Here is a 26181-nt window from a genome sequence, read left to right as displayed (position 1 = left end):
CAGTGATGTTTCTAGTTGTTTTTGTTTAATTCTACTTAGGAATAATTGGACTTCTTAAATCTTTGAATTAACAAGTTTGAAAAGTTCTTAGCCATTATTATTGAATATTATTTCTGCCATGTCTATCTTTCCTTCTGGGAATTTTCTGAAAAGTATGCCATACCTTCCTACTGTATCTTCTGTGTCTCTCATCTTCTCTTCTGTATTTTCTATCCTTTGTCTTTCCATGCTATACTCTTGTATATTTCCTTTTGGCCTATCTTATAATTCACTTCTGTCTCCTTCAGCTATATTCAATTTGCTATATAACTTATCCATTGAGCTTTTAATTTCGGTTTCTGCATATATTATTTATATAAGTTCTGTTTGAATTTAAAAATTTGTTTTAAACTATATAGTTTATAGTTAGTTGCAGATTCAAGCTTTTTATTGACTTCAAGATACAAAAATTATCAGATGTAGACCATGAAACAACTATGTTGAGTACGCTTAATGAAATACTCAACATAGTTGTTTCATGGTCTACATCTGATAATTTTTATATCTTGAATTTTTGGAGTTCTTTATTTTCTACTAGTTTTCACTCAGCACAAAATTCAAAGTGTATCTAGTTATTTTAGATTGTTTGCAGGATGTTATATTTAAAAGATCTATAGGATCTTTTTCGAAGTTCAGGGCATAGGTAACTTCTTCCAGTGAGGTTTTCATTTACTTCTTCACCAAATTCATAGCTTGTGGTGTTCTGGCTAAACCAGACTATTTAGAACTGTATTATAATTCTGTTTTTCATTTATTTTCATCCTGAGAATGAAGCTCTTTGGCTTCTATTATAGTTTATTGTAAGGATGATCTTTCTGTTAAACTTCTCAATTTGTGCAAGCCTGGAGCTTTGATTTTAATCCCTCTTGCCTTGAGGCCATCAAACTGCAAAGTTGTATTTTCCAGAATGCACACATTATGTGGGGTCAAAAAAGTTTCACTGCCCATTTATCTCTTCAGGCTCTTTCTTTACCTTTACATTGATGATAAGAATTCATAAATTCAAAAGACAAACTGGGAAAAATATTTATAATATATGATAAGTCAACAAAAAGCTTACTTCTTTAACATTAAATTAAAAAAAAAGAAAAGATGACTATATTTTGGCTCAGTAGAAAGTTATCAAAAGATATGAAGACAGTTCATAGAAGGCAATTTCATAGAAAAGGAAATTCATATGTCTTTTAAGTATATGAAAATATGCTTGGTCTAATTTATAAGAAAAATGAAAATTAAAACTAAAAATATAGCTTTCATTTTCACAGTGGCAAAGAAAAATACTTGCTACGTCCATATGGAGTCAGGAATTTGGGAAAGCAGGCACTTTTCTATATTGTTGTCAGAATAAATTGTTGTATCCTCTCTGGAAGGCAGTTTGGCAATGTCTGTCAAACTTTTAAATACATAAAATCTGACCCAGTAATTCCACTTGTAGGAATTGATCCCATAGAGATACTTACACATGTGTCTGAAGATTATGCTCTAGAAACATTATGAATTTTTATCATGCAGAACATAATTACAATTGACAGCATAACATTTCACTTGGTAAATTTATCAGATTAATCAGTTTTTTTGTTGGCTATTTTGAAGTATTTCTGATTTTTAAAAGCCACTTTGAATAATACTGAGAGCATCATTTTGCGTGTAGCTTCTTTTCTTTTGGTTTATTTCTGTAACATAGGTAAAGATGACATACACATGATATAGATATATTTCATTTCTGATAAATACAGTCAGACTATGATTTTAGTCTGATTTCAGAAGAATATAAAAATTGGGCCTTATTAATAAAAAAGAAAAAACATTGTTTCCTTTGTTGGTAGTTTTCATGCTGATGGGCAAGGTTCTCCTGATTGGTAGTATTTCATCATTGTAAAATACGCATTAAACATCAGGCCATGAATCTTTGGTATAAATTAAATTAAGCAGAAAACTATAGAATCACATTTGATGACAACCAAGACACCATCTTGTGTAAGCTACTAAGAATAAAAATATATTCTGTAGTATCCCTAATAGGTAACTTCAGTGTCAGAACATTTCTGATATAATGAAGTCTTGTCTTATTTGAGAGTTAGTTTCTAAACTCAGTAAATAATGAAAATCACATAAAATAAAATAAATGATCCTTGAAAACTCTTACATTGCCTATGAAGTACAAGATATGTGATTTCAAGTATCTTTTTCTACACACACACAAAATTGGCAGAGAAATGAAAATAATAAAGGCATAATAAAATTTTTAAAATATAAATTCAGGCCTGTAGTCCCAGCTACTTGGGAGGCTGAGGCAAGAGAATCACTTAAGCCCAAGAATTGGAGGTTGCTGTGAGATATGACACCACAACACTCTACCAAGGGCAATATAGTGAGACTCTGTCTCAAAAAAATAAATCAAATAAAATATAAATTCTGAACGAAGAAATACAATAATTAAAAGTAAGAATTCAGTGAACAAATTTAAGACTTTGTCACCCTGGTTAGAGTCCAGTGATACCATGATAACTCACTGCAACATCAAATTTAGGACAGTATAGATTTTATCCCTTTTGGGGCAAGACCTGAAAGGTTATTTTCTTTTTCATGCTATTGGCCAGAACATCGTTGCTTGGACACACCTAGCTGTAAGGTAGACTGAGATACAGCTCTAGCTGGGCTGCCTGGTATGTGCCTAGCTAAAAACTCAAAGACTGAAGAAGAAATATTGGAAGATAGCTATCCAGTTAGGCCCTGTTACCAATCTGGTAACACAGATTGGTGAGTTATTGTCAGTTTTTCAAAATACCCTATAAAACTCATATACAGACTGTTTTTAATCCAGTCAAAACATTGGGGTTTCTCTTGGTCTTGATTAGATTAGAACTATGGCCATGGTAATGCTCGAGCTCCTCCTTTGGCAATTGCCTTTTTTGGGGTGGGGAGGATGAATTGCCTTTGATTTAAAAAAAAAAGAAAAGAAATTGATACATTTTGTTTGATAAACAATATTTCAAAGAATGAGGTTCAAGGAAAAAATTAAATAGAAAGTGATAAAGAAGTTCCATTCCTGACTAGGTTCCAGGGTGAATCTTGGGTCTAAAAATCAAAATATTAAGATTTGAAAGGATCTTTTCTTTTAAAAATGTATATAGAGAAACTGGAAGTCTTTTCTAATTAAATTTAAACTCCTAAGTTATACTTAACGAGCTTCAGAAAGAAATGACCTGTTCAAGGACTCCTGACTTGTTTGAAAGAATAGACTGGGTAAGTCAGGTTTTCTTAGGCACATGAACATGTCTGGATAAAACCTATAGAGCTTGAAAAGATAAACTCAAAAGTCATCACACCTGCTTGGAATCCAAAGTCTAGGGGGAGGTCAGGTGACTTGTTCAGTATATTCTAGCTAACCAATTGCAGACTCAGATCAGGACCAAGCCTTCTAGAATCAAAGTTCAGTGATCTTTCCATTACCTTAAAGTGATCTGCCGAACAAGTTGACCAATAATTGGATCCTTATTTGCCAAGAACAGTATGATGTGTCAGACAATTTATAAAAAGACAATGAACACTTAAAATATTTTATGTAGGCCAGGTACAGTGGCTCACACCTGTAATCCTAGCACTCTAGGAGGCTGAAGTGGGTGGATTGCCTGAGTTCAGGAGTTGAAGTCCACCATCTGTCCCTATGAAAAATAAAAATACTAGCCAGGCATCATGGTGGGTGCCTGTAGTCCAAGCTACTGGGAAGGTTGAGGCAAAGGGATCACTTGAGCCCAGGAGTTTGAAGTTGCTGTGAACTATGACACCATGGTACTCTACCCAGGGGACAGAGTGAGATCCTGCCTCAAAAATAAATGAACAATATATTTTATATTGACTACATTATATGAGATATACTTTTTACTTAAAGCTTTACAGAGACAAGTTTAACTATCTTGAACAGTAAAATTCAGCTCAATATGTGTGCTTTGTTGGAAAAAAATTCTAGTGTTTTTGTTTGTTTTTTTGAGATAGTGTCTCACTTTGTTACCTGAGCTAGTGTACAGTGGTGTCATCATAGCTCACTGCAGCCTCAAACTCCTGGGCTTTAGTGATCCTCCTGGTTCAGCCTCCCTAGTTGCTGCACCTACAGGTGCATGCCACTATGGCTGGCTAATTTTTCTACTTTTTTCGTAATGATGGCAGTCTCACTCTTGCTCAGGCTGGTCTTGAACTCCTGAGCTCAAGCAATCCTCCCACCTCAGCCTTTCAGTGTTCTAGGGTTACAGGCATGAGCCACTGCACCCAGCATAGTTTTTAGTTTTTTGGTTTTGGTTTTGGTTTTTTAAAGACTAAGTGTATACAGTCTTGAGTTTTGAAGTAAAATAATTTAACATTTTAATTTTAATCATTTACACTAATCTTGGCATATCTAATATTATACTTAAATATAACAACTTATTATATTTCAAAGCTTATTTTCTATTTTTGGGGTAGTTAGCATCTTCATTTCCTAGATACAGTTTTTATATTCATCAAGCAATTATTCCTCAAGTTAATCTCATTTTATATGACAAGTATAGTTATTCAAGTCTTTTATCTAAGCCAATGTAATTTATGCTAATTTCTACCAAGTTTTTAATGTTAGGGAAATTAAATTTAGTATTACACAAAAATCCTTTAGACGGAAAAAGTACATATAAATTGGTTTAGCATGAGTATATGGAACTTCTCTTCTTTACAATAAGAATCTAATAAGGAAGCATCTGATTTGGAAAACCTGTCCTGCTTCCAGACTCTAGATTTGGATCTTTAGCCTGGCTGAATGTCAGAAGTAAATGTCAGCTATGTTTACCCTTCATATTTTCAGATTGCAGTTTACTATTTTAACTTCTATTTAGAAATAAACTAATTTTTTTCTCTTTAATTAAATAAAACTGATATTTATTATTTAGACACAAGTCTTTGTTAAGTAGCATTTTAAAAACCTTATTTGTAATTATATAAGAATTATAAAAATATTAAGTTTATAAAATAAGCAGGAAAGAATATTTGTAGGTTAATAAATATTATTTATTAGGCAAGAGGTTTGCCTCATTGTAAACTTGATTACTTTTTTTAATTTTAATTTTAATTTTTACATATACATGTGTTAATTAGGTTGCCATTTTTTTGCTTTCACAAAATTGAAAAGACTTAAAATTTAATAACAATAAAATGTTTAAGATAAAAATTAGAAACAAAAACCTTGTAAAGAACGAACGAACATAAATACATTCAGAAAAGGAATCAATTGCTTCATCAAAATATTAAGCAATAATAATAATAATAATGCAAAGAAAGTAACATTCACATTGTCAAATAAGAGTATGTCTATTATAGAATGCTTTGACTCTGAGATTCAGTATGGAGTCATCAGTTAACTTTTTTAAGTATCAAAAAATAGACAACTAATATTTATAAATAAAAGTAAACGATAATTTCAAAAAACAGATCATGCTAAATCTTAAAAGACAGTAGAAAAAGAAGAAATACATCAAAATCATTCTACTTGATCTGGGTACACCTGATATTAAAGTTGAAGAAAATATATTACTATAAAGGAGAAATTACAAACATATGTCACTTATAAATAAGGATACAATATCCTAAACAACATATTAACATGTCGAGTTGAAAATTAATGTTTATATACTTTGGTCAAAATTAATGTAATATACTTTGGTCAAAATTAAAAACAATTTATGTGAAAATTAGTCATCATTTTCTTTTCTTTTTTTTTTCTTTTTTTTTTTTATTAAATCATAGCTGTGTACATTGATAGGATCATGGGGCATCATTCACTAGCTTCACAGACCATTTACCAAGTTTCACATATACCTTTGTAAGATGTACCGCTGGTGTAATCCCACCAATCCCCTTCCCTTTACCCCCCTGCCCCCACTCCCTTCCCTTTCCCCCTTCCCCCTATTCTTAGGACCATTTTCTTTTCTTTTCTCGTTCTTTTTTTTCTTCTTTTCCTTTCCCTCACCCCTTCCCTCCTTCTCTGTCTGCTCTCCCCTTCCCCCATGCCCCACCATGTCATTAATTGTCATTAATTGTCTTTAAATCAAAATTGAGTACATAGGATTCATACTTCTCCACTCCTGTGATGCTTCACTAAGAATAATGTGTTCCACTTCCATCCAGGTTAGTACAAATGCTGAAAAATCTCCATTTTTTATGACTGAATAATATTCCATTGTATACATATGCCACAGTTTACTAATCCATTCCTGGGTTGAAGGACGTTTAGGTTGTTTCCACATTTTGGCAATTGTTAATTGGGCTGCGATAAACAGCCTAATATAGGTGTCTTTATAATAAAAGGTTTTTTTTCCTTCTGGATAGATGCCCAGTAATGGGATTGCAGGATCAAATGAGAGGTCTAGGTTGAGTTCTTTGAGGTTTCTCCATACTTCCTTCCAAAAAGGTTGTATTAGTTTGCAGTCCCACTAGCAGTATAAAAGTGTTCCTTTCTCTCCACAACTGCACCAGCGTTTGCAGTTTTGAAATTTTGTGATATAGGCCATTCTTGCTGGGGTTAGGTGATATCTCAGGGTAGTTTTAATGTGCATTTCTCTAATAATTAGTGATGATGAGCATTTTTTCATATAATTGCTGACCATTCATCCGTCATCTTTGGAGAAGATTCTATTCATCTCTCTTCCCCATTGATGTATGGGATTGTTGGTTTTTTCCTTGTGAATTAATTGAAGTTCTGTATAGATCCTGGTTATTAAGTGTTTGTCTGATTCAAAATATGCAAATATCCTTTCCTGTTGAGTAGGTTGTCTATTGTCAGAAAAGACAATGATGGTCACTTCTTATTGGTCAAGGGAAAAATACAACAAGAAGACATTTCAATTCTAAATATTTATGCACCCAATTTAAATGCTTCCAGATTCTTGAAACAGACTTTGCTTAGTTTGAGCAATATGATATCCTATAACACCATAGTAACAGGGGACTTTAATATCCCTCTCTCAGAGCTGGACAGATCGTCTAAACAGAAATTAAAGATGTTAGAGATTTAAATGAGACCCTAAAACAACTGTGCTTGATAGACGTATATAGAACACTCCATCCTAAAGATAAAGAATATACATTCTTCTCATCGTCCCCTGGAACATTCTCCAAAATTGATCATATCCTAGGACACAAAATAAACCTCAACACAATCAAAAGAATTGAAATTCTGCCTTGAATCTCCTCAGACCACAAGGCACACAAAGGGGAACTCAACTCCAACAGAAATGCTCAACCTCACACAAAGGCATGGAAGTTAAACAACCTTATGCTGAATGACATTTGGGTGCAGGAAGAAATAAAAAAGGAAATTATTGACTTCCTTGAGTATAACAACAATGAAGACACAAGTTACCAAAACCTATGGGATACAGCAAAAGTAGTCCTGAGAGGAAAATTTATCTCTTTAGAAGCCTACATTCAAAAAACAGAAAGAGATCACATCAACAAACTCACAAGCCATCTGATGGAATTGGAAAAAGAAGAACAATCTAAGCCTAAACCCAGCAGAAGAAAAGAAATATCCAAAATTAAATCAGAGATTAATGAAATTGAAAACAAAAGAATCATTCAGAAAATTAATTAAACAAGGAGTTGGTTTTTTGAAAAAATAAATAAAATTGATAAACCTTTGGCTAGACTAACTAGAAATAAAAAAGCAAAATCTCTAGTAACCTCAATCAGAAGTGATAAAGGGGAAATAACAACTGATGCCACAGAGATACAAAAGATTATCTCTGAATACTACCAGAAACTTTATGTCCAGAAATTCAACAACGTAAAGGAAATGGATCAATATTTGGAATCACACCCTCTCCCTAGACTTACCCCAGATGAAATAGAGCTCCTGAATAGACCAATTTCAAGCACTGAGATCAAAGAAACAATAAAAAAAATTCCAACAAAAATATGCCCTGGTCCAGATGGCTTCACACCTGAATTTTATCAAACCTTCAAAGAAGAGCTTATTCCTATATTGCAGAAATTATTCCATAAAATTGAGGAGGAAGGAATCTTCCCCAACACATTCTACGAAGCAAACATCACCCTGATACCAAAACCAGGAAAAGACCCAATTAAAAAGGAGAATTTTAAGGCTCGGCGCCTGTGGCTCAAGCAGCTAAGGCGCCAGCCACATACACCTGAGCTGGTGGGTTCAAATCCAGCCTAGGCCCGCCAAACAACAATGACAGCTGCAACCAAAAAAATAGCCGGGTGTTGTGGTGGGCGCCTGTAGTCCCAGCTACTCGGGAGGCAGAGACAGGAGACTCGCTTGAGCCCAGGAGTTTCAGGTTGCTGTGAGCTGTGATGCCACAGCACTCTACCCAGTGCAACAGCTTGAGGCTCTGTCTCAAAAAAAAAAAAAAAGGAGAATTTTAGATCAATTTCACTAATGAATATAGATGCATGTTAAAATGTCTATACTTCCCAGAGCAATTTACTGATTTCAACGTTATCCCTATTAAAATCCCAACATCCTATTTTCAAGACTTGCAAAAAATGATTCTGCGTTTTGTATGGAACCAGAAAAAAAACCCATATTGCTAAGGCAGTTCTTAGCAATAAAAACAAAGCCAGGGGTGTCACCATACCAGATGTTAGGCTGTATAACAAGGCCATAGTGGTCAGGACAGCATGGTACTGGCACAAAAATAGAGACACAGACATTTGGAATCAAATAGAAAACCAGGAAATGAAATCAAGAACTTACAGCCACCTAATCTTTGATAAACTAAACAAGAGCGTCCACTGGGGAAAAGATTCCCTATTCAATAAATGGTGCTGGGTGAATTGGATATCCACATGTAAAAGACTGAAACTGGACCCGTACCTTTCTCCACTCAAAAAAATTGATTCAAGATGGATAAAAGACTTTAAGGCATGAAACAATAAAAATCTTCAAAGAAAGAATAGGAAAAACACTGGAAGATACCGGCCCGGGGAAAGATTTTATGAGGAAGACTGCCATGGCAATAGCAACAACAGCAATAATAAACAAATGGGATTTAATTAAATTGAAAAGTGTTTGTACAGTCAAGGAGACAACAACTTTTTGGGGGGTGTGGGGGGGGGACAGAGTCTCACTTTGTTGCCCCAGGTTAGAGTACTGTGGCATCAACCTTGCTCACAGGCAATCCTCCTGCCTCAGCCTCCCAAGTAGCTGGGACTACAAGCATCCACGACAATGCCCAGCTAATTTTTCGTATTTTAGAAGAGTTGGGGATCTCACCCTTGCTAAAGCTGGTCTTGAACTCCTGAGCTCAAGCAGTCTTCCTGCCTTGGCTTCCCATAGTGTTAGGATTACAATTTTTTTTAGCATTACCAATGTTGATTACTTTTTTATACACAGTTATATTTACTACACATAAATAATACAGAAGTCTCTAGTGATAAGCAGAATAAATTTAGAAAAGCTTGAGAGAATCCAAAGTGATTCTTTGTAAGTGAATGCTAACACTTTCATTTGATCACAGACAGTTGACGTGATTTTGGTTTGGTGTGTAACTTTTTTCATATCTATGAAAGTTTGTAAGAAGTTTGTTAAAAGAAGTACTTCGATAAATTTAACATTTTTTAAAAAATCAATTCTTTCATATTTTCTTTGAATTTGGGCCTTATGGTTGGTTTTACAATATGGAAAAAATCTCCATGAGTATTATGTAAGAAGACACTTTCTTTTCTTCATTTCAGCCATGTAAAGTTGCAGCAATCCATAGGATTAGAACCTAAAGGAAAATTTTTGGTAACAGGTAAAATTAAAAAATAATGCATGGGTTTATTCTATATTCTATATTCTGTAGCTTACTGGTTTCATACTAAACAATTAGCTTTATTACTGATGAGGGATAGAATATGCAAGTAGTCACTAAAATCTCTAGACTTTCTTCAGGGTTACTTTTTGGGGATAATATATATAACTATTAGGATTCTAAAATATGCTAGTTAGGCTAGGCATCTTAGCTCAGCAGCTAGTGTGCCAGCCACAGACACAGGAGCTGGCGGGTTTGAATCCAGCCCAGGCCTGCCAAACAGCAATGACGACTACCGCCAAAAAAAATAGCTGGGCATTGTGGCAGGCACCTGTAGTTCAGCTAGTTGGGAGGCTGAAGCAAGAGAATTGCTTAAGCCCCCGAGTTTGAGGTTGCTATGAGCTGTGACACCATGGCACTCTACTGAGGGCGACAAAGTGAAACTCTGTCTCAAAAAAATAAAATAAAAAATGAATAAATGAATCAAATATGCTAGTTAAGAGTATTTAATTCAGACTGAATGCATTTACTTTTGAAATAATTTTCATTTTAAATAATAGATCATTATATTTCTGAAAAGTACATAAATCAATTAACTCTTCTACTGACTGACATGATAATGGTGTAATTAAAAGTGCTTTTTTTAATAGTTAGCAGCAATTGAATAATTGTCTGTCTGGTTTTTCTTTTTTTGAGCTGACCAGACTTCTCCTACCCTCAAGAAATGAAGAAAGTGTAAGTTATAGAAGAGATTTAGAAAGCAAACCATAATTTGTATTTGAGAAAACTCCAATGTAAGTTTCATAGGTTCAGCTCTCATTAGTAGCTTTCTGTGGTTGGAGAAAAGAGAGTAATTTATGAGGTTAAAAAAAATATTCAAATAGACACACAAGTGGTGTGTCTCAGCTGAGTTTTTCTCAGCTATCTTGAATACCTAACTGGTCTTTAACCACAAACAAAAGTAATATGTAATACATATGTAAAATATCCGAACAGCACTATGGCTGTGCAATTAAAAATAAGTCATTTTTTGGGCGGCGCCTGTGGCTCAGTCGGTAAGGCGCCAGCCCCATATACCGAGGGTGGCAGGTTCAAACCCGGCCCCGGCTGAACTGCAACCAAAAAATAGCCAGGCGTTGTGGCGGGCGCCTGTAGTCCCAGCTACTCGGGAGGCTGAGGCAAGAGAATCGCTTAAGCCCAGGAGTTGGAGGTTGCTGTGAGCTGTGTGATGCCATGGCACTCTACCGAGGACGATAAAGTGAGACTCTGTCTCTACAAAAAAAAATAAATAAATAAGTCATTTTTTCACCTCAAAGCCCATCCTTAATATCTCCATCCTTAACATCCCTTTAGTAATCAGTATTTTCAATCTCTTACATTTGCATGCAATATTTCTAGATAATGTATAAATATATGCATACCTCTTTTATATAAATTAAAACACTTTATATACACTTCTGTTTTCCTTTTCATTTAATATATTTGGGATTTACATGGAAATTATACTTTAAAAATAATTTTCTTATAATTCTATTTTCATATGTTATGGTTTATAAAAATCATGATTGCCTTGTGATTTTTAGCAACAAAATGCAAATAATAATTTCTGGAGAATACATGACAACAATGGCTACATAGATAGCTTTTTAAGTTACATTTTTAAAAGTTTGTAGCATCAATATCTCATCTAATGTCTAGCTTGCAAATAGTGGGAAAAAGTTTGAAGTAGATTTCAAATGCTTTTTACCGTAATTGTTGAGCTCTTTTTACCATACAGATTTACTTATTATGTCTAACACATCGTGATTCTTCATCAAGTTTTATTCTTCTCTAGTTTACAATCTTTTTAAGAACCAGGAACTAGATTAATACTTGTTGTAATATTTACAAATAGGGAATCGAATTTTATAACTGCCTATAGTAGCAGTTAAACATTGGGAGTATACTCAGTATCTTAATAGAATTTATGTCTGCTAGATCATTTTTATATTCACATACTCATAATAAAAAGGATTATTTTCTTTTGTAGCTAGATTTGAATTATTATTAGAAACATTACTAAGCTAACCTACACAATTGTTGTTCATTTATAGTGAGATGGTGTAGACTTTAGAACCAGACTAACCTAAGTTCATATCCTGTGTAAATCTCTAGTACCAGCTCAGTGATACTGAGCTCCCTCTCTAACTTCATTTACGCAATACTATGCCAGTAAATATGCTGCAGTGAACATTCTTATATGAATATATCTTTTTGTTCATGTGGGGGTATCGCAGTAGACAGAGAAATCTATGGGCCAAGAGGCACATGCAGTTTAAAATTTAATACTTGGTGCAAATTCACTCCAAAAAGACTATCCCTGCTAACAGTCCATGGCAATGCCATGTACCCTCTATGCATGAAAAGTCCATTCAATTTTTGCCATTCTTATGCCTATCTTTAAATTTTAGCCCTCTCTAAGTTTCTTTGAATTCTCTATCAACCTAGTGTTACTTAGATTTTGGAGTAATAGGATAGTGGCCCAGAAAATGTTATCATTTAAATGTTTCTCTTAATACCTATTCATATTTTAGGTAAGCTATGTATTTGTTAGTGTGTGCCATTTATAAAACAGAACTCATTAAATCTAGATTATATATTTATGTTTATATGTACATATACAAACAAATTTTAAGCAAATTAAAATTTCAGTTAATCTCATTCAGCTTCTCATTAGTTTGGCCATGTACTCTGGTTACTTTAATTATTACTATAATCAAAAAATCATTTTGCTTAAATTATATGTTAATATGTTTTATGTCTATGTAAGGACAAACATACTCTGACATTTAGCACTTTTCAAGCATGTTGGGTTATCGTTCTGACAAATTGTTGTTCAACAATTCATAATTGTTCAACAATTCATTATCGTTGTATGGACCACAGATGTAGCTGATGTCTGAGTTAATAGTAAATAGTTAATGTGGACTCAATTCATATTAATCTTAAAGCGAGAAGTTGTGTTTTATCTTGTTTTCGTAATATTTGACTCTTCTAAAAAAAAAAAAATACAGGGCGGCGCCTGTGGCTCAAAGGAGTAGGGTGCCGGCCCCATATGCCAGAGGTGGCGGGTTCAAACCCAGCACCAGCCCCGGCCAAAAACTGCAAAAAAAAAACAAAAAAGAAAGAAAAAGAAAAAAATACCGGAAAATTCCATATAAGTTTTATTCTTACTATAATTGCATTTCTACCTGAAGTCTGATACTCTTTTGTGAAGACCATTTTCAGTCTTGGTTATTCTTGAGACTTATGAAAATAAGTTACAGTATGTAACAAAGAATTACAGAATCTAAAATACAGATGTTGGCATACCCAACTTCATAATCCATGTTTGGATTGAATTTTTATTTTCATTCTTAACTGGATCTATATTTGACACCTTCTTATGGTCAACTTGTACTTACTCAATTCAAATAAATTGAATCCTTTTCTGTAATTTTAAGGCTAGTAAGGCTTATTTGTGCATCTTTGGGTCTTTATTGTTGTTAATTTGGTCATTTTTGCATTGCAGAGGTTTAGGCAGGTAATTAGTTGGTGGGCATGTTTTGTTGGCATTTATGCAGTAGTCTCCCTATTCCTTTAATTAATTAACTAATTAATTAGTTTATTTATTTATTTTTGGAGACAGTCTCAGTTTGTTGCCCTCGGTATAGAGTGCAGTGACGTCATAGCTCACAGCAACCTCAAACTCTTGGGCTCAAGCGATTCCTTTGCCTCAGCCTCCCAAGTAGCTGGAACTATAGGCACCTGCCGCTATTTTTAGAGATGAGGTCTCGTTCTGGCTCAGGCTGGTCTCAAATCTGTAAGCTCAGGCAATCCACCTGCCTTGGCCTCCCAGAGTACTAGGATTATAGGAATGAGCCACTGCACCCAGCTTTCCCTAGTCCTTTTAAAACTTAATATAGACTACAACTTAATTGGTATCATTTTTGACTAAGAGGCTTATTATGGATTGGTGGTTCATAAATTTTTCAAATTGTTAAAAAGAACATTCTTTAATACATATATGTTATAAAAATGCTATAACACTTAGAGATATGTAAATCACCCTCAGTAGGACCTGGCTCCTTTGGGGACTCATTAACTGGCAAGCATTATTTTTGTTATACATACTAAGAAGTAGCACTGTGTCAGGTACAATGGCTCATACCTATAATTCTAACATTTTGGGAGGTCCAGGAGAAAGGATTACTTGAGGCCAAGAGTTGGAGACTAGCCTGGACAACATAACATATCCCATCTCTACAGAATTTAAAAGATCAGCTGGAAGTGGTGGCTCACACTTGTAGTCCTAGGTACCCAGAAGGCTGAGGCAGGAAAATCTTTTGGGCCCAGGAGTTCCAGGCTACAGTGAACTGTGATCCAGCTACTGCCCTGCAGCCTGGATAATAGATTGAGAGGCTATCTCTTAAAAAAACAAAGAACTAGCAAGGTGGACTTTATTTTTATTTTATTTTATTTTTTTGACACAGTTTTTTTGTCACCCTCGGTAGAGTCCTGTGGCATCATAGCTCACAGCAACCTTAAACTCTTAGGCTCAAGTGATCTGCTTGCCTCAGCCTCCCAAGTAGCTGGTACTCCAAGTGCCCACCACAAGCCACAAAGCCAGCTATTTTTAGAGACAGGGTCTCACTCTAGCTCAGTCTGGTCTTCAACTTCTGAACTTAAGCAGTCACCCACCTTGGCCTCCCGGAGTGTTAGGATTTACAGGCGTGAGCCACCACACCCATCCTGCAAGGCGGAATTGATAGTGAATGTAGAACCTAGTGATATGTGCACATTATTGGCCCTTCAGAGGGCCTAATATTAAGACTCTGCTCATGATCCTAGTTAATTCTAATATTTATTTTTTTATAGAATCCCAAAACAAAAGAGCAGATCGAAAATCTATTACGAAATGGGATGAACAAGGAGCTGCGTGATCGTCTTTGCTGCCGAATGACTTTTGGGACTGCAGGACTTCGTTCTGCCATGGGGGCGGGATTTTGCTATATTAATGACCTTACAATAATCCAGTCAACACAGGTAAGTATCATAACGTGTTATATGTGTACTTTTTCTCCGTCTATTATTTTGCTTTATAAATTAGATAGTGCCTTTCTTAAAAAAACAAAAAAGCTTTTTTTCCAGGAAGGTACTCTTACATAAATAAAAACTGTAGACTTTTTTTTTTCTTCTTCTTACTTGTACAAATTTATTCGGTACATAATGCAGTTTTGTTGCATGCATATGATTGCAGAGTGGTAAAGTCAGGACTTTTAAGGTATTCATCACCCAAATAACATACATTATATCCATTAACCAAGTTCTCATCATCCTCCCCCCTCTTGTCTTCCACCCTTCTGAGTCATCATTTTCTATAATTCCCCTCTCTATGTAAATGTGAACACATTTTTTAGTAGCCACTTATAAAGGAAAATGTGTGATGTTTGTCTTTATGTGCCTGGCTTGTTTTACTTAAGATAATGACCTCTAGTTCCATCCATGTTACTACAAAAAACATGATTTTATTCTTTTTTGTGGCTGAATAATATTCATTTATATATGTGTGTGTGTGTGTGTACATTTGCTTCATCCATTCATTCATTGATGTTGACTCCATATCTTTGCTATTGTAAATAGTCTGCCATAAACATATTAGTGCAGGTATCTTTTGATATATTGATTTGTTTTTCTTTGGGTAGATAACCAGTACTGGAATTGTTGGACCTAAAAGTAGTTCAGTTTTTAGTTCTTTGAGAAATCTCCATACTATTTTCCATAAATACTGTTCTAATTTATATTTCCACCAAACATGTATGGGTTCCCTTTTCTCCGCATCCTTGGCAACATCTGATACTTGTTGTCTTTTTAATAGTCATTTTGGAAAAAAAGTAGCCATTTTTATTTTTTTTGAGACAGAGTCTCACTATGTCACCCTAGGTAGAGTGCTGTGATGTCACAGCTCACAGCAACCCCAAACTCTTGGGCTATTTTTCTATTGCGATTGTCATTGTTGGTTAGCTGGCCCAGGCTGGGTTTGAACCCGCCAGCCTTGGTGTATGTCCGGCACTGTAACCACTGTGCTATGGGTGCCAAGCCAAAAAGTAGCCATTTTTAGTGGAGTATCTCATTGTGTTTTGATTTGCATTTCTCTGTTGAATAATGATGTTGAATATTTTTTCATATACCTGTTGGCTATTTGTATGTTTTCTTTTGAAAACTATCTATTTATGTGCCTTTTCCACTTTTTAACGGAATTATTTGTTTTTTGTTGTCAAGTTATTTGAGTTCCTTATATAGTTAAATGAATAGTTTGCAAATATTTTCTCTTTCAATAAGTTGCCTGTTCATTTCTTTGATTTCTTTTGCTGTGCAGAAGCTTTTTAGTTTTAAGTTCTATTTGTCCATTTTTATTTGTTTCCTGTGCTTTTGAGGTCTGAGTAATAAATTTTTTGCCTAAACCAGTGTCCCAAAGAGTTTTGCCTAGATTTCCTCTTAGTATTTTTATAGTTTTGGGTCTTATGTTTTAAGTCTTTAATGTATCCTGAGTTGATTTTTACATTTGGTAAGAGGAGTCCCAAGTTCTTTCTTCTGTGCATGACTATCCAATTTCCCCAGTACCATTTATTGAAGAGGGTGTGTTTTGTTGGCTTTGTCAAAGATCAGTTGTCTGCAAATACAGTAGAACCTCATAGTTCAGCGGTTCTCAACCTGTGGGTCTTGACCCACAGGAACTATATTAAAGGGTTGCAGCATTAGGAAGCACTGTCATAGTTGACCACCTCCCTACATTGACCACTTCCTTAAGTTGACCTAATTTTCATAGGCAGGACATGTACCACATGTATGTATCAGTACAGTAGGCCTGGTTCCTTATGTTAACCACCTCCATATGTTGGCCCATTTTTTACAGTTCCTTCAGTGGTCAACTTACAGAGGTCCTACTGTATGTGGCTGTATTTCTAGGTTCTGCATGCTGTTTCATTGCTCTGTGTGTCCTGTAGACTAAATTCTGACCTTAGGTCTTACCCAGTTAACTTAGAAGTTATTTATGTTAGTTTCAAAGCCATGGAATAACTTACTAAGTAAGAGTTATTTTGCTACTGGGGAAGTTGAGGCAGGAGAATCTCTCAAGCCCAGGAGTTCAAGGCTGTAGTAGTGATTGTGCCATTGCACTTCACCCTGGGTGACAGAGACCTCTCTTTACAAAAAAAAAATTGGTGATTACTGATTTGGGCAAATGGCCTTTATAAAGGTTAATTAGAGTATTTAGGAAATGTATTTATTTATTTATTTTTTTTTGTAGAGACAAAGTTTCACTTTATTGCCCTCGGTAGAGTGCCGTGGCGTCACACAGCTCACAGCAACCTCCAACTCCTGGGCTTAGGCGATTCTCCTGCCTCAGCCTCCCAAGTAGCTGGGACTACAGGCGCCCGCCACAACGCCCGGCTATTTTTTTGTTGCAGTTTGGCCGGGGCTGGGTTTGAACCCACCACCCTCGGTATATGGGGCTGGCGCCCTGCTCACTGAGCCACAGGCGCTGCCCGTATTTATTTATTTTTAAACAGAGTCTGAAATCGTCACCCTGGGTAGAGTGCTGTGGCATCACAGCTCACAGCAACCTTAAACTCTTGGGTTTAAGCGATTCTGTTGCCTCAGCCTCCCAAGTAGTTGGGACTATAGGCACCTGCCACAGTGCCCGGCTATTTCTTTTTTGTTGTTGCAATTGTCATTGTTGTTTTAGCTGGCCCGGGCTGGGTTCAAACCCGCCAGCCTTGATGTATGTGTCCGATGCCCTATCCACTGAGATAGGGGCACCGCCATATTAAGAAAATTTAGTTGAAAATATTTCCCTTTAACATGCTTTATCATATCTATATGATAATTCTTTTAAGAATTATATGGCTGGGTGCAGTGGCTCATGGCTGAAATCCTAACATTCTGGGAGGCCAAGGCAAGTGGATTGCTTGAGCTCATGAGTTTGAGATGAGCCTGAGCAAAATACTAAAATAGAAAAAACTGAGGCAAGAGGATCACTTGAGCCCAGAGGTGGAGGTTGCTGTGAGCTATAATGCCACAGCACTCTACCCAGGGCAACAGCTTAAGACTCTGTCTCAAAAAAAAAAGATAGTTGTATAATATAACAACAATTTGTTTTATTTCTCTCTATTTTTTAGTCCAATTCCCTCTAGAAACAAATTGCTTCTCTTTGCAGTGAGTCATTCTCACTATTTCAATTAACTACACTTTTGAGGCCAGTAATGCATTTAGCATATACTAAAAATAGTTATGGACTAGAGCATTGCACAGTAGACATAATGCTAATTGGTACTTCCAAACAGTAAATCACCCTTAGCCTTGTTTTGAGAGAATTCTCTAAAGCCAAAGGATAATGCAGAGGTTAGGGGAGAAGGGATGACAAGATGGCTAGATAGATGGGATACCTGCTACCTGCCCTGCCTACCCTTCCCTCTTCTTTCTATTCCTCAACTAGAGATGCTTTAATTCAATCTTTTATATTGAATTTCTTCTTAAACTTTCATTTGAAGTGAAGATTCCTTGATTTTACAAAAAAGGGATGGAGGAGGAGTTTGAAAATCACTTTCTATGGAAGTACAAATTTTTGGAGGGGATGGAATTCTATTGTATGAAGTAGAAATGCTAGATGGAATCTGATCTTAACCCCCAGCCCTTTTCAGACTCTAGATATAGAAAGATAAGATAGATTCCCATAGCAGAGAATATGAGACTCAGTGAGATTTAAGATAGTGTCATCATTAGAAATAAGTTGTTGAAAGTAGCCAATTTGGTCTATATTAAACACATGTGGGTTCAGAAACACATACACACTCACTCTTACAGGGAATAAATTGGGGAAAATAATTATACATGAAAGACCAATACTCTGAAAGTCACTGGGGCCTTTTTTTCATGCTACCGTATACTTACTTAGCAGTGTGCGCCATATGATAGTCTTCAATAAATCAGTATAATTTAGTTTTAGTTGAATGAATGGCCCTGGGAAAATCATAACATGGAGCTTTATTCTTAGTCTGTACGTTTCCTTTTTTTTTTTTTTTTTAAAGATACTGAAGGACAGAAATCAAATTAGAAATGATATCTGTATGTCTTTATTTCCAGGGCTGCTGTAAGGATTAAATGTCCCATCTTTTTTTTTTTTTTAATGTCCCATCTTTTTGTGAAAGTAATTTTAAAGGACTATAATAATATGAAATGTTATTTTTAGAGAGTAAAATGTTTTTTAAAGTAAGCAAATCATTCATAAGATAATTAAATGGTTTTAGTTTGTCACTGTGATGTTTTCAATGTGAAAGACTTCATTTTCTTTGTCATGCTTAACTGCCAATTTTCCTAGTCTATGATATTTTTTTCCTATGGAGATTTTAAAGCCAAAAAATTACAGTTGGACAAACCATCTTACAGAGTGTTCCAGTGAAGAACTATGTTGCTGATTTTAAATGTTTGTGTCATAAAAAGGTCAATTCTTTTGGTTAGCTTTAGTCATAATTTAGCAAGGGGCTTAAAATGGTCAAAATTCTAGATCCTTGAAGCAAGAAACAATTTCTTTTGACTTTTGTAACAATTTGTCTTAGCTTATTGACTCATTGACTTTTTTTATTTTTATTTTTATTTTTATTTTTTGTAGAGACAGAGTTTCACTTTATTGCCCTCGGTAGAGTGCTGTGGCGTCACACAGCTCACAGCAACCTCCAACTCCTGGGCTTAGGCGATTCTCCTGCCTCAGCCTCCCGAGTAGCTGGGACTACAGGCACCTGCCACAAGGCCCGGCTATTTTTTTGTTGCAGTTTGGCCGGGGCTGGGTTTGAACCCGCCACCCTCGGTATATGGGGCCGACGCCCTGCTCACTGAGACAGAGTCTCACTTATTGCCCTTGGTGGAGTGCCCTGGGGTCACAGCTCACAGCAACCTCAAACTCTTGGGCTCAAGAGAGTCTCTTGTCTCAGACTCCCAAGTAACTGAGACTACAGGCGCCCGCTACAGCACCCGGCTTTATTTATTTATTTATTTTTATTTTTGAGACAGAGTCTCACTATGTCGCCCTTGGTAGAGTGCCATGACATCACAGCTCACAGCAACCTCAAACTCATGGGCTTATGCGGTTGTCTTGCCTCAGCCTCCCACGTAGCTGACACTACAGGTGTCCGCCACAATACCTGGCTAATTTTTTTGTTTCAGTTGCCATTGTTGTTTAGCTGGCCTGGGCTAGGTTCAAACCCGCCAGCCTTCGTGCATGTGGCTGGCGCTGTAACCATTGTACTATGGGCGCCGAGCCCTCGCTATTTTTAGAGACTAGGTCTTGCACTTGCTCAGGCTGGTCTCAAACCTGTGAGCTCAGGCAATCCACCTGCCTCAGCTTTCCAGAGTGTTAGGATTATAGGCATGAGCCACCATGCCCGGCAGCTTATTGACTCTTCATGTCTCATCTTTTTTTCCCAAAGTCCTATTTATTATATTGATTTAGTTACTAAATAGGTATTTCTGTGTTATTAAATGCATCTGATAATCCCCTATGTGTTTATCATCATTCGTGGATTAAGCAACATTGTGCCCACGTTAGTAAACCTCGGCAGAGACATAGCACCTAGTTCCCTAGAAGCCAGTACACTACACACCACACAAAAACAAGAGATTTTAAGTCATATAAAATGCAAGCATTTATCAGGACAAATCTTTTGTGTTTATTTGCTTCAGGGGATGTATAAATACCTCGAGAGATGTTTCTCAGACTTCAAGCAGAGAGGTGTTGTTGTTGGGTATGACACTCGGGGTCAAGTAACCAGCAGCTGCAGCAGTCAGAGGTACAATGTTAATTGTTTCAAAGGTTAAGTTGGAGTGGAATACAACATTAAAAAATATTTTTTGTATACTGGTAGAATTTCTGAAACAGAAGACTGTCAAATAGAAATGTGATCACATGCTGATGTTTATTTTAGAGCTGAAATAGAAGTAAAAGCATTTCAAAGATAAGCTTTACATTTTACAGAATGGTATAAAATCTAAAAATATTTAAAGCTCATATTTAGAATGACATAATAGCTTATATTCTAATTTTAATATTTTGGTGAAGGCACTGGATAGGAGTAATTATGTAGCTTTTATTTTCTTATTATTTGATTGATTTTAGGGTGTTGAACACCCTAATAGTTAACCATGATTGTAATGATACCTTTTTTCAGAAGGTAATTAGACATATTGGGTTCATCAGAGTCTCATATTTCACTTCCATTATTTTTGCCGTCTGCAGATTTTACTTAGGAAAAGAACTACCACAAAATGAATGAAGGAAAAGAAGGAAAATGAATGTCAACTCTTTTAATTATTAAGCTCCTTTAAAAAATATCTTATATAAAATTTTTCATTTGGAGCATAAAGGTTAAATAATCAGTGATTGTAAGAATTGGCTCTGGTAGGCTATTGTTATTCAGAATAATTGTAATATGACACACTTATATGGAAGATTGGGTTTTAGAAAGTATGATAAACTAAGGAGAAAATGAATTTTTCTTCTGTTTTTTAGGCTTGCTAAACTCACTGCTGCAGTCTTGTTGGCCAAAGATGTTCCTGTGTACCTTTTTTCGAGATATGTCCCTACACCTTTTGTAGTAAGTATGTCGTGTTAGTGATTATACCATTGCTGTTCTTGGAAAGATTCCCTAAATCAACTAAGATTCAAATATTTCATGCATCTAATTGTGTTTTGAGTGACATGAAGGACCAATGGAAGGAAAATAAATTTTGCTTTGAGTTTATTTTCATTTGACAAGCATTTGCTGAACTACCTAAGAACCTGATCTATAAAAGTTGACAAGTCCACGTAATGATCTCCTCTCAGAAATTGATTATCAGGCAGACAAAAATGATTAAGGATAAATTTGAATATACCGTTAACTGGCAATCTGGGGTGGGGTATAAAATCATTGTGTTCAGTGATGGTAGGATTAAGCAGAATTACAAAGGCTCAAAAAGTGCTATAATACAGCTTATCAAGCCATATACCTAGACCCTGGTGCAATAAAATCAGTAATAAAAAAGCCCATAAAACTCTTTACATTTAGAATTTTAAAACACATTCATAAATAGTTCATGGATTAAGGAAGATATAATGAAGATTAGAAACTACAGGCTGGTGGCACCGGCCACATACACGGGACTGGTGGGTTTGAACCCAGCCCAGGCCAGCTAAAAACAACAATGACAATTGCAACAAAAAAATAGCCAAGCATTGTGGTGGGCGCCTGTAGTCCCAGCTACTTGGGAGGCTGAGCCAAGAGAATCGCTTGAGCCCAAGAGTTTGAGGTTGTTGTGAGCTGTGATGCCACAGCACTCTATCCAGGGCAACAGCTTGAGATTGTCTCAAAAAAAAAAAAAAAGAAAGAAAGGAAAGAAAAAGAAACTATAGGCAGTCCTTTCTTTGCGTAGTAGTGCAGGGCTATAAAGACAGCTGTGTAAGCTAAAACTGTGCAAAGTGATCTCAATAATCAATGGAACAAAATTAAAATTGTTCCGTGACCTTTAAAATTTTTTGGTCCAAACATTAAAAATCTTCTTACTCTTGGTTAAGAATGTATAGGGAAAGGGAAAAAATGGTGAAACCAATATTTATTTAATATATTGTAATTTAAAACATTAGAAACATTGAGAGCAAAATATTTTATTTCTTTATAAGTAAACTTACCTGGAAGTTTGATATCATGAGCAATCCCTGTTTCTTACCCTGTAATTTACAATACAAGCAAGCATCTTTTCCATGCTTGGCAATATTACATACCTTTATCATTTTGGATAAGCCTCCAGCATCTTACCCTTTGTTACTTTCAGAGTCATGAAATATTTCCACAAGTTCCTTTAATGTGAAAATATTTGCTGGTGTCTTTTTCTCTGAAATATTTTCATCCTTTCACAACCTAATCTGTTCACTTTCACTAAGCTCCGTCTGGTTGTACATCTAGAATCTCTTGAATGGTAGTAGTGTCAATATTCCCAGCTATTTTTTCTTACCTCTATTTATATTCACTTCAGATTTTCCTTCCACCATTGTTACTTTTTGTTTCTTTACTGCACTTTAATCTTTGTTGACCAATTTCCACTTTCACTTATCTATTTTTGTAGACTGTCTTGTGAGTTTATCACTGGGACACAAGGAGGCAACACAGCTAGCTACAAGCTTTGCTGTTTGTGTGAGAACTGAATAACAGAAGCTCCATGACCAATCACTGATGGACTTTGAAAGAGTGACGTGACTTGTCACTGATCATGATAGATCTGTTACATACCTACTAATCTAATGCACTGAGCTTGCGCCAAGTGTGTAGTTGATGTATTTCTGTGGTAACTGAAATTTGAACTTCTTGTTAGGAGGCTGGAACTATTAAACAAAAACATAGTATCAGAAATTTGTGAGATATAACTAAAGCCCTACTTAAAGGGAAATATATAACCTTAATGAATATGTTAGGAAAAAATATATAAAAATAATGAGCTAAGCCTTTAACTAAATGTGTTTGTGCTTAAACAAAATAAATCCAGATAAAGGAAAAAGAAGGAAATAAAGTATGCATAAAAATCAAGTAAATAGAAAATAAAGAAGGTATCAACAGGCTCGGTGCCTGTAGCTCAGCAGCTAGAGTGCCAGCCACATACACCGGAGCTGACAGGTTTGAAGCCAGCCTGGGCCTGCCAAACAACAATGACAACTACAACCAAAAAATAGCCAGGTGTTGTGGTGGGCGCCTGTAGTCTCAGCTACTTGGGAGGCTGAGGCAAGAGAATCGCTTAAACCCAAGAGCTGGAGGTTGCTGTGAACTGTGACTCCATGGCACTCTACCCAGGGTGACAGCTTGAGACTCTGTCTCAAAAAAAAAGAAAAAGAAAAAGAAGGTATCCACAAAAGCAGTATGTCATAATATCTTTTCCTGTTATTTAGTCAAAGTTATTCTCATGTCAAATGTACAAGTAGTTAGGAAGAAAAACAAAATTATGACATTATTTTTTCAGCCATATGCAGTCCAGGAGCTCAAAGCAGTTGCAGGTGTGATGATTACTGCATCTCACAACCGCAAGGAAGACAACGGATACAAGGTAAACCTTAGACACCTGAGCTTTGCTTTTTTTTTTTTTTTTTTTTTTGCAGTTTTTGGCCGGGGCTGGGTTTGAATCCATCACCTCCGACACAAGGGCCCGGCACCCCACTCCTTTGAGCCACAGGTGCTGCCCAGCTTTGCTTATTTTATAATTCTTATTTTATTTAAATAATATGTGCTAAGTATATTTTCTACAATGAGAAGCAAAGCTACACCTGGCAATAGGAAGTTAAAAACATTGAGGCTGGCCCTACTTTTCAAGTGTACAAATTACAAAACTCTTTTTGTTAGTCTTTTTAACTTCTCATTGCCTTTAATTCTTCTATCTCTTCTCAAAGCCATTCTCTCTATAATTTCAGAAATAAAGTCATATTATACCAAGAATTTGAAGAAGGCCAAGTGCAGGGTCTCACACCTGTAATCTAGTACTCGGGGAGACCCAGGGGTGAGGATTGCTTGTACTCAGGAGCTAAGCTTCTCTACTGAAAACAGAAAAATTAGCTGGGCACTGTAGTGCATGACTGTAGTCCCAGCTACTCGGGAGGCTAAGGCAAGAAGATCACTTGAACTTGAAAGTAGAGGTTCAATGAGCTATGATGAAGCTACTACACTCTACCCTGGGTGAAAGAGACTCTATCTAAAACAAACAAACAAACAAAAGCAAAGAGAGAACTTGAAGAATAAATGAGCATTTTCAGAAAGAAAGCCAGAGGAATGGTACCTGGACCTCACTCTCCTCACCTTCTGACCTTCTGCCATAGGGCCCACTCAGTGTGTCATCCTTTATAGCAGAACGCAGAGTTGGAGAAAGGGAAAAGTGGCTTTGGATAGAAAATAGCAGATACACAGCGCAGCATTGAGCCAGCTTCTGAGTGACGAGTCCATGTTCTTGTGTTTGTTTTTCTTCTTGTGTTGGAGGACTCCAGACATACTGAGCTCTGTTTTCCTGAGTAAAAGAAATTTGACACCAATCTAAGATTTTGGCCCTGGCCAGCTAAGTGAGCAGTGTTACCATTCACAGAGACAGGAAAGAAGCATGACTAATTCAGTTTGGGACTTCTTTTTTGAGACAGAGCCTCAAGCTGTCCCCCTGGGTAGAGTGCTGTGGTATCACAGGTCACAGCAACCTCCTGGGCTCAAGGGATTCTCCTGCGTCCACCTCCCAAGTAGCTGGGACTACAGGCACCCGCCACAATGCCGTCATTGTTGTTTTGGTGGGCGGGGCTGGATTTGAACCTGCCAGCTCAGGTGTATGTGGCTGGCACCTTAGCTGCTTGAGCCACAGGCACTGAGCCCAGTTTGGGACATTTTAAGTTTGAGGTATTTATGAGTTAACCAGGTAGTAAAATCCTCTAGGCAGTTGGATATATTATAGACCTGTAGCTCAGGGGCGAAGTCCAGGCTGAAGTTAAAGATTTTGGGGTCATCACACATAATAGAGCATACCAACATATTTGGAAGTCCTTTGCTTGGATGAACAGCCCAGACACAGTATAGTGTAGAAAGGAAAGAGGTCAAGAATGGATCCTTAGGCAATATCAGTATTAAGGGAAAGGAGGGAGAAGAGAAGCTGGAGATAGGAGGTAAGAAAAAGACTAGAAGAGTTTGGTGTGGTAAAAAAACAAAGAGGAAAAGGGTTTCAAGGAATTCGAGGTCAACTGTCAAAGACAGGGAAGAACCCACATCTCTTCTCTGTGAATCCGACTCCTTAGGCAACCCAAACCCACTGTCCACACTAAGTGTCTAGCAGTGTCCCGTTGTTGTCTTCATTTGCATTTCTCTGATGACATACGATGTGAAGCGTCGTTTCATGTGCTTGTTTGTCATCTGTGTATCTTCTTTGGGGAGATGTCTATTAATGTGTTTATCCCACTTTTTAATCAGGTTGTTTTCTTATTGTTGAGTTTTAACAGTTCTTTGTGTATTTTGCATAACAGTCCTTTATCAGATACATCTTTTCCAAATATTTTCTCTCAGTCCATGAATTTTCATTCTATTGTAAGTGTCTTTTGCAGAGCTGAAAAATCTAAAGTCTTGTTATCAGTACTTTCTTTCATGGATTGTTGCCTTTGGTGTTATATCTAAAAAATTGCCAAACCTAAGAGATTCGACAGCTGGGGTGTCTAACCTTTTTTTTTCTCTGCTATAAATTAGAAGAATAAGAGTTGTCTTGGGCAACACAGTACATGGACACTGATGAAAGCTGAGTAGGAAAAAAA

General features: G+C 36.3%; 1 protein-coding gene across 1 annotated transcript in view; it reads left to right on the top strand.

Moving 5' to 3' along the window:
* The window catches only part of PGM2L1 (phosphoglucomutase 2 like 1), a 69603-nt gene that overhangs the window by 16599 nt on the left and 26823 nt on the right, over positions 1–26181 (top strand). The window contains exons 2-5 of the mRNA XM_053561287.1: positions 14715–14882; positions 20574–20680; positions 21400–21484; positions 23877–23960. Of these exons, the coding sequence (XP_053417262.1) occupies positions 14715–14882; positions 20574–20680; positions 21400–21484; positions 23877–23960 (444 nt within the window). The remainder of the gene's footprint in view (positions 1–14714; positions 14883–20573; positions 20681–21399; positions 21485–23876; positions 23961–26181) is intronic.

Source organism: Nycticebus coucang, chromosome 14 (assembly GCF_027406575.1).
Source record: "Nycticebus coucang isolate mNycCou1 chromosome 14, mNycCou1.pri, whole genome shotgun sequence".
Taxonomy (NCBI): Eukaryota; Metazoa; Chordata; class Mammalia; order Primates; family Lorisidae; genus Nycticebus; species Nycticebus coucang.
The sequence above is the reverse complement of the archived record's forward strand: the minus strand, read 5'-3'. Positions and strand labels throughout refer to the sequence as shown.